Source organism: Tamandua tetradactyla, chromosome 1 (assembly GCF_023851605.1).
Source record: "Tamandua tetradactyla isolate mTamTet1 chromosome 1, mTamTet1.pri, whole genome shotgun sequence".
NCBI classification, from domain to species: Eukaryota; Metazoa; Chordata; class Mammalia; order Pilosa; family Myrmecophagidae; genus Tamandua; species Tamandua tetradactyla.
The window spans coordinates 1,984,345-1,993,387 of record NC_135327.1 but is presented as its reverse complement, the minus strand read 5'-3'; the positions used below and the strand labels follow the sequence as shown (position 1 = coordinate 1,993,387).

Here is a 9,043-nt window from a genome sequence, read left to right as displayed (position 1 = left end):
CGGAGGGAAGCCGGAAACGGAAATATCTACCCAACATCCGGAAAAAGCCGGCATGGCCGCTCAGGCTGAGGTCGTCGCTTTGCGGGCTGAAGTCGCCCAGCGTGAGGAAGAGCTGAGTTTCCTGAAGCAGAAACTGGCAGCGGCTCTTTTAGCGGAGCAGGAACCAGAGCCAGAACGGTTTATTCCCGTGTCGCCGCTACCCCCGAAGGCCGTTCTGTCCCGAGACGAGATTCTGCGCTACAGCCGGCAGCTAGTGCTCCCTGAGCTGGGCGTGCAGGGGCAGCTGCGGCTGGCGGCCGCGTCCGTGTTAATCGTGGGCTGTGGTGGGCTTGGCTGCCCTCTGGCGCAGTACCTGGCAGCTGCAGGCGTCGGCCGCCTTGGCTTGGTGGACTACGACGTAGTGGAAATAAGCAACCTGGCCCGCCAAGTGCTGCATGGCGAGGCACTGGCCGGCCAAGCCAAGGCCTTTTCGGCCGCCGCCTCGCTGCGTCGCCTCAACTCGGCGGTGGAGTGCGTGCCCTACGCTCAGCCCCTAACGCCACACACGGCGCTAGACCTCGTACGCCGCTATGACGTGGTGGCTGACTGCTCGGACAACGTGCCCACTCGCTACTTGGTTAACGACGCATGTGTGTTGGCCGGCCGACCTCTCGTGTCAGCCAGCGCTCTGCGCTTCGAGGGCCAAATCACAGTCTACCATTACGATGGCGGCCCTTGCTATCGCTGCATCTTCCCCCAGCCGCCCCCAGCGGAGACGGTAACCAACTGCGCGGATGGCGGGGTACTCGGTGTTGTAACCGGAGTGCTGGGCTGCCTGCAGGCACTAGAAGTGCTGAAGATCGCTGCAGGTCTGGGCCCCTCTTACAGTGGCAGCCTGTTGCTGTTCGATGCCCTCGGAGGGCATTTCCGCTGTATTAAGCTGCGGAACCGCAGGCCCGACTGTGCAGCGTGCGGGGACCGGCCCACTGTGACTAACCTGCAGGACTACGAAGCCTTCTGTGGCTCTTCAGCCACCGATAAGTGCTTTTCTCTGCAGTTGCTCAGCCCAGAGGAGCGCGTTTCTGTCACCGACTATAAGCGGTTTCTGGATTCTGGGACACCCCACGTGCTGCTGGATGTCAGGCCTCAGGTGGAGGTGGACATCTGTCGTTTGCCTCATGCCCTGCCCATCCCTTTGAAACATCTGGAACGGAGAGATGCAGAGAGCCTGAAACTCTTAGGAACAGCAATCCGGGAAGGGAAGCAGGGCACACAAGAAGGGGAAGTGGTCTCCGTTTATGTAATTTGTAAACTGGGAAATGACTCTCAGAAAGCTGTGAAGATCCTGCAGTCTTTAACAGCAGCCCAAGAGTTAGACTCTGTTGCAGTTCAGGATGTTGCCGGGGGTCTCATGGCATGGGCTACCAAAATTGATGGCACATTTCCTCAGTACTGAGGGGCTGGTGAATCTGACCTGAAAATGTTGTAGATTGTTATATTACCTTAAAGATAAGTTTTAAATAAATAAAGATAACTTTATTTGCATTTTTCCCAGCAGTGTAGGGAAGAGTCTGGGATTTTACATTATCTGTTAATGTGTGTACTCCTTTTTATAATGGGCTTTTTGAATGTAATGGCTTGTGACACTTTTTTGAGAACTGTCTTGATTTTATCACTCAGAGGATGTCTTGAAACTGACTTGTAATGTAAGGGACAGGATTTTGTGTTTTAACCTGTAGAGTATTTACTTGCCTGCTTCCCTCCCCCCACCCCCCCACCACCTCTCACAATCAAAAAATTCTCTGGAGCTTTTTATGCCTGAAATTGACGTGTAGTAGACTTAATCTTACCAAATCCATCACAGTTGATATATTTAAGGGCAGGTTTTTTTTTTCTTTATTTGTGCATACCGTTTTTTGAATAAGGCACTCTGTGGGCTGGTTTTTACTTCAAATGATATGTCCTATAGAAGTGTTTTACTATGTAAGTTTTAATTATCTGGGAGGTGGTCATTCTGTCAGTTTCCATTATAAATTGCTAGAATTTTATTAAAGTTGGAGTCAGGGTCCTCGTGTTATACACATAAGATTTAACATTTTCTGACCTGTGTATTGTAATTTGATTTGTTTCAGAATCTTTAAGTCCAAGTTCCAGCCTCCACCATAAACTCCCACCCTTCTGTTTTGCCATTTCTACTTTAATTTCTCCCATTCCAGCATGTTACAGTGGGGTAAAATTTAGGTGTTTTTGTTTGTTTTACTAAACCTTTTCATGAAATGGCGGGTAGTTTGTCCTACTTCTAATTCATACAACAAAATTAGAAATAGAAATCTGGTGTGAGTACATGTCAGTAGTAAATTAAAGAGCACATACCTTGTCAAAAGGGAGCATTTGATTATGGCATGTAGGGTTGTAATTAGTGGTGGTGGGTTTTGAAGAGAAGGGAAAAATCACAGATGTTAGGAAATCTTTGTAGCTCTGGCAACAAATTTTTTTAACTTTTTTATTGTATAGTATAACATATATACAAAACAAATAAAAAAGCAGTAGTTTTCAAAGCACTCTTCAGTAAGTAGTTAACAGGACAGATCCCAGAGTTTGTCATGGGCTACCATATGTTCCTCTCAGATTTTTCCTTCTAGCTGCTCCAGAATATAGGAGGCTTAAATATTTTTAAATTTTTTTTGTATGAACAGACTCTGGGAATCAAACCTGGGTCTCCAGAATGGCAGGTGACAATTCTGCCACTGAGCCACCATTGCACTGCCCTGGCAACACATTTTTAAAAGTTTAAAAACACTGTAGGTTGGACAAAACCCCCTGTAAGCTGCATTTACCCTGCTGTTCACCACTTTGCCATCTCATATGGACTCTTGTTTTATTATAAATGGATAGGATTGTTCAACAGTCCACTTCAAAATTAGCATAGTCATCACGTTTTAACTGGAGAACATATTGTAATTCATTCTTTAGTCGGATATGCTTAAGATTTCAGCTGCCTGCGCCTATTGGGGAGATTGAGCCCTTGTGACTGGCCTTCCTCAGGAGCTGTGGAAATCAGACCTGGAAGGAAGAGCACATCGTTTCTCACATTGATTTTGATGTATATCAGAAAGTAATTTAGTAGACGGATGTAGGAATTATTTCATATTATAAAATGTGATGTCCTAAAGTTAGGCAGTTTTAGTAGGTCCCGCTGACCTTGTCATTGGGGATGGGTAACAGAAGCTTACTCAGATTAAGTGGGGAGTGATACAAGGTGCTTTTCAGAGTTTTGGGTCAGACTCAAAGACTATACTTCTAGGAACGGTCCAAAACTGCACAGGAGTGACATCGTGCGGAGACCCAGTTGCTGTGCTGCCCCATCAAGCACTAAGGGAACGGCCATCACAGCTCACTAACGTCATTTCCCTGGCAGCCCACTGCTCTCTCAGAAAGCCCAAGATTTCAGCCACAGCCCATGTGGGGAAAGCGGGGAGATGAGACCTGCAAAGTCGCTCTACATTGCTCTCTTCTCAGTCTCGTGACTGTGAGTCAGAACCTAGTTTCGTGGGTAATCGGAGCTGCAAGGGAGGCTGGGGATTTGAGCTCTGGAGACAGGACCCAACATGGGATTTTTCCCAGTTAGGAATTTTCAAAAGATGAGTTCCAAACAATGTGCAAATACCTACTACACTACCCAAATCCCTTTTATTTGAAGTTCTGTTTTCTCTGGGGATTGTGATGAGGTTTTTATATTTAGAAGAAATTTGGGCTTGGTATAAAAAATTTTATTTTAAATTTTACAAACATCAAGTGTCTTTACAGTACTGGTTACTTAAGTTCTGGGATAGAGATTAATGAGCGAGCTCCTGTTATCATAGCATTGACATTTAAATGGAGGGAGACAAATCAACAAATGAATTAGTGCTGAGTGTCATACAAGCAATGAAACTATGATGTATTAGGGTGGGAGGTAGGAGCTATTTTCAATAGGGTGATTAGGGGAGGCCTCTTAGGAAATGATATTAAATCTGAAACCTCAATGGTGAGAAAGAGCCAGTTAGTGAAGATCTGGGAGAAACCTAAGTGTAAAGGTCCTAAGGTAAATAGACTTGAGATGTTCCAAAAAACTGAAAAGGCAATTGGGTTGTGAAGAATTGGGACAGAGTGAAAAAAAGTGAGTTTGGAGAGAGGAAAGTATTTCATATTATAAAATGTGATGTGCTAAAGTTAGGCAATTTTAGTAGGTCCCACCGCCCTTGTCATTGGGGATGGGCAAGACTGTAGGTTGTAGCTCTTGAGAGGTTTTTATTCCGAGTAAATAGCAGCTAACATTTGTTGAGCACTCTGATTTGGGATTTTGAACCCAAGTGGTCTAGATTGAAGAGTCAGTACCCTAAGATAAAACTTGGTATTGTTTTGTTTTCATTGTTGGAAAAAACAGTCTATACCCTGATAAACACAATGGAAAGGGCTTGTTTTTCAGATATAATAGAAATGTACCTAATATGTTTTGGTATGCAGATTTCTCTCTAGGAAAGTTTCCTATAGTCAAATCCTTAGGAGCTGTGCTGGTTTGAAGCTATTATGCACCCCAGAAAAGCCTAATTCTTTACTTCTCATTCAGTATTGCTGGGTGGGATCTTTTTTTTTATTGTTTCCATGGAGATGTGGCCCACCCAATTGGTGGTGGTACCTTTTGATTAGGTAGTTTTCATGGAGATGTGTGCTCCACCCATTCAAGGTGGAGCCCTTTAAGAGGGAACCATTTTGGAAAAAAGTTGCAGAACCAACAGAGCCCACACAGCCAGAGACCTTTGGAGATGCATAACGGAAATGCCACCAGGGAAACCATTGAAGAAACCTGGAGAGAAAGCTAGCAGATGTCACTGAGTGCCTTTCTAGCTGAGAGAGAACTCCACAATGTCATTGGCCTTCTTGAGCCAAGATGTATTTCCCTGGATGCTTTAGAAAAAGGCAGTGAGTCTGAGGGTGTTTCCTTGGGAGAGGAGGGTTGTGGTTTTTGTTTTTTTTGTTGCTGTTGCTTATTTTGCTGTTCCCTCCCACAGCTGTAGAGGGTCCTATCAGAGCCTGAGGCTAGGTACCTGCCCCATTGGCTTTACCCAGGGAAAGGTTTCTTTGCTTTTATAAGTCACACCTCAGGGTTCCATATGTAACATGAGATAGCATTGTCTATATAATAGTAAAAATAAGTCAGTTGAAATCTTACACCTGCCTGAAGTTTCAGGAAAAATCTGGAATCAGATTGGAAAATTAGGAAAGCTATTCCTGTGGAGGAGTGGGGCAAGTATTCTGCAAATAAAATGGTGAAAGGAGTTAGACTGCACCTTCCTTAAACTACCATTTCCAAAGTACTCAAGGATATGAGAAAAAGGGTTAGACCAGCCCAGGATTTGCATGTTAAAATAGGATAGATGCATGTAGTTTACTATGAAGTACTATGTATAGACACTGACTGGTTTCTAATCTGTAATTCAGTTATTCAGAATTTTTAAAAATGTATAAATTCTGAATTGTGTAGCTGTTTTGTGCATGACTTTTGTTGCCATTTATTGGACAGGTGCTGAGGGTAAGGAAAGAGAAAAGCTTTATATCTTAATATCTCCCTTCTTTATGGCTTCTTGCTTTAAATGATGGCATAGATGGAAGATATTTTGGGCATAATTTTTTTTTTTTTTTTTTTTTGGCACAGGCAGGCTCCAGGAATTGAACCCGGATCTCTGTCATAGCAGGTGAGAATTCTGCCACTGAGCCACCCGTTGCACCGCCCGGGGAATAATTTTTAGTCAGCAGTATTCTCCTTACCCAGTGCTTCCAGAGAGACAGAGGCTATAAACAAATCAGAGTTCAACAGAAGTTGAGATGAGCTGTAGTAGTTGACGCTTAAGTACAATAAAACTCCCAATCAAGACTTGCTAAGTGTAAGCGTGTCTTTACAGCTTTGACTTAGTTCCCAGCTAAAGCAGACACCCCAACAAACTCCCTGCTCCCTCTGTCTCTCTCCTGCTGGGCCTGGAAATGTCAGGCGCGCCTTTCTTAGCTCTCCCCGCGGTTGCTGAAGGACCTACACTTCCACACCGCTTCCACCTTCAAATACACTTCAGATCATTTCCACTTCTCTCTCTACTGCTGTCACCCTCGCCGAGCCGTTGTCTCTCAGTCCAACTGTAGTAGCATTTTAGGATCACGTACAGTAGCATTAGTTGCACCACCGAGTGAGGTAACTTCAGCTAAGTTGTGGCCCAACTGGATGAGGATGGGTCTTATTCCTGCTACTGGACTCTTATAAGCAGAATGAAATTCAGACGCAGAAAAAGCCACACAGGGGGCAGCCAGAAGATGGGAGTCAAAGGAACCCTGAGGCCAAGAGATGCTGCATGTGCACTGCCGTGTGACAGAAAAGCTAAAAGCCAAGGATGGCTGGCAGCCTGCCCCAGAACGCCGCGCTCCTCAGGGACAAAGTTTTGCTTTGTTGATGCTTTGATTTGTAACTTCTCCTTGCCTCAAAACCATGAGCCAATAAGGCCCATTGTTTAAGTCAACTGCTTGTGTGGTTTTGCTTCGGCAATAAGGAAACTAAAAGAACAGGCACTGGGAATTAGGTATTTGGGGGCCCTAATTCTGCCTACCACACTACACTGTGTTTTTTTGAATTGTGTTTGTCTTGGCTATGACAAAGGTAAATTCTTTAGAACCCATCTGTTTTCATGTCCTTTTAAAGCCTTCCTCAGATATTCTTGGAAACCCTGATCTCTTCTTCCTTCCATAACACTTACTGGTCCGGCCACATCTTGTCACATAATCATATAGTGCCTGGTTTAGTTTATAAGCTGCCAGAATGCAATATACCAGAAAGGGAACGGCTTTATAAAAAAGGAATTTATGAAGTTGCAAGTTTACAGTTCTAAGGCTGTGAAAATTTCCAAATTTAGGCACCCACAAAAGGCAACCACCACTCGAGAAAGGCTGATGCCTCCGGAACAGCTCTGTCAGCTGGGAAGGCACATGGCCACGTGGCTAGCTTTCTCTCCCGGCTTCATGAGGCTCCCCCAGGGGGCGATTTCGTTCTGTATCTCCATAGGTTTCTGGCTGTGTGGGCTCTCAAGCTTTTTCCCATGTGGTTCCCTCTTAAAGGACTCCACGAGGTGACCCCCGCTTGAATGGGTGGAGACACATGTCCATGGAAACCACCTAATTAAAAGATCCTGCCCACAATTGGGTGGTGCCTGTCTCCATGGAATTGGGTGGAGCCCATCTCCATGGAAACAGCTGTATCAAAAGATCCCAGCAGTACCGAATCAGGACGGAAGAGCATGGCTTTTCTTGAGTACACAGCAGTTTCAAACCAGCACAGTACTCTCGGTGGTTTTTGCTAATCTGCACATGCATTTTGTGTTTCTATCATTTCCTCAGTGAGATTGTAAGTTTCTGAGGAAATTCATGCCTCATTTGTATCCCCCAAGCATCCAACAAGTATTTAAGGTACGTAAGTAGCAGACTTTGAGGGAGGGAAGTCCAGTGGAGGAACTGTTGGAGTCCTTTCAGTTAAATCTGACCTCTGTTGCTCTCCCAGGCAGTTGGTGCTGCCTGCTTTTTCTTTCCGGTGTGTGGATCATACTTTCCTGTTACTCTGCATGCCTCATAATGTTCTGCTGGTGACTGGACATTTTAGATGGGCATTGTAGCAGCCCTGTTCCTGCTTCATGGCAGCGTCTGTTGTCATTTGCTTGTCTGGTTTCTTGCTCACTGGCTGGGTTATGCTGGTGCAGTCTGGTTCCCTGCACTGTGTTGAACCTCTGATACCCCTCTTCAGGAGGTGCAGCTTTGGGGGTGTCCCTCTCCCCCTGAGAGGACAGCAGTTTGGGCCGACACTTTCTCTTTACTGCCCCCAGCTGGTAAACTTGGGTTTCAACAATGCCCTGGGGCATCAGTTGTGGTTCAAACCAGTTCCATCACATTGTGGCTCCTTTGAAGAAATCGTGTGAGACCTGTACCATGCAGCTGTCTTACTCCCTGGTTCTCTCCTGCAAACTGCTGGGCTTCTAGTCTAGGCTGTGCCCCCCAAAATCCAACTGCCTTTCCCCACGACTGCCACGCTCTTGGGTGTGCTCTCAGGTTTGAACCTCACTGCTGCGAATGAAGCCAGTTCTTCTGGGAAGCCATTAGGAGCTCTCTATTTTATGGCCTGTTTTACCAAGCCAGGCAAAATCTCTGGGTCATACCCGGGAGAGTATAAATATAGAATAAATTCCTAGAAATGGAATTGTGTCAAGGAATGCATTCAGTTTTAATCTTAAAGAGGCACAGCCAAATTCCCTTTCAAAGAGGAGGCATTAATGTATTGCAGCATGCCCTTGTCAGCATTGTCTGTTCGAACTTTTTGCTCTTTACCAATCTGAGGATAAAACAAATAATCTCATTGTGCTAATCTGCATTTTTAAAATTATGAGTGAGCTTGAGTAGTTTTTGTATGCTTAAAAACCTTTTCAGTTTTTTGTTTTAATTGCCTTTTCTTAACTAATTTTTGTACCAAGTTGCATGTTCTCATTCTTACTGCTGTGTATGATTGAGGAGAAACACTTAAGACAAAACCTGTCTGAATTCCTCAGGAAAGAGTTTTTATTTATTCATTCTGCAGACATTAATTGAAAGTCTCCAGTGTAGCGGGCACTGGGTGAGTGCTGGGGAGAGGGCAACTAGGGCCTGGGACTGCCTTCCGGGTGCTCATGTCTCATTTGGCAACTTTATACGTGTCATTTACAGAGCCCTTTCGACCCACGTTATTTCATTTAAGGCTTCAGCTCTGTGAGACTCAGAGCCTGGCTTCTGCTCACGTGCTCCTTCCCAACTAGAGATTCCCCTGAAGCAGCTCAAAGTGGAACCCTCCTGGCCTCAACGAGCTGTCTCGTGTCCCTGGATTGCATTTTAGAGAAGATCCCAGTGTAGACTGGGTGACTTTCAGCTGTTCCTGAGTATTTTGTTTGTCTTGACCATCATCAAAAAACCGTTTTCTCTGGAGCCGTGGCAGGACATTGTGTGCGCAGTGAAGTGCCGGTGGGTA

At 45.2% G+C, this 9,043-nt stretch overlaps 1 protein-coding gene across 1 annotated transcript; it reads left to right on the top strand.

The window, feature by feature from the left end:
• The first annotated feature begins 16 nt into the window (after positions 1-16).
• MOCS3 (molybdenum cofactor synthesis 3) lies at positions 17-2,686 on the top strand. Its single transcript, XM_077166658.1, has one exon. It carries the CDS (start codon positions 53-55, stop codon positions 1,433-1,435), a length of 1,383 nt encoding a protein of 460 aa, XP_077022773.1. The 5' UTR covers positions 17-52; the 3' UTR covers positions 1,436-2,686.
• The last annotated feature ends 6,357 nt before the right edge of the window (positions 2,687-9,043 follow it).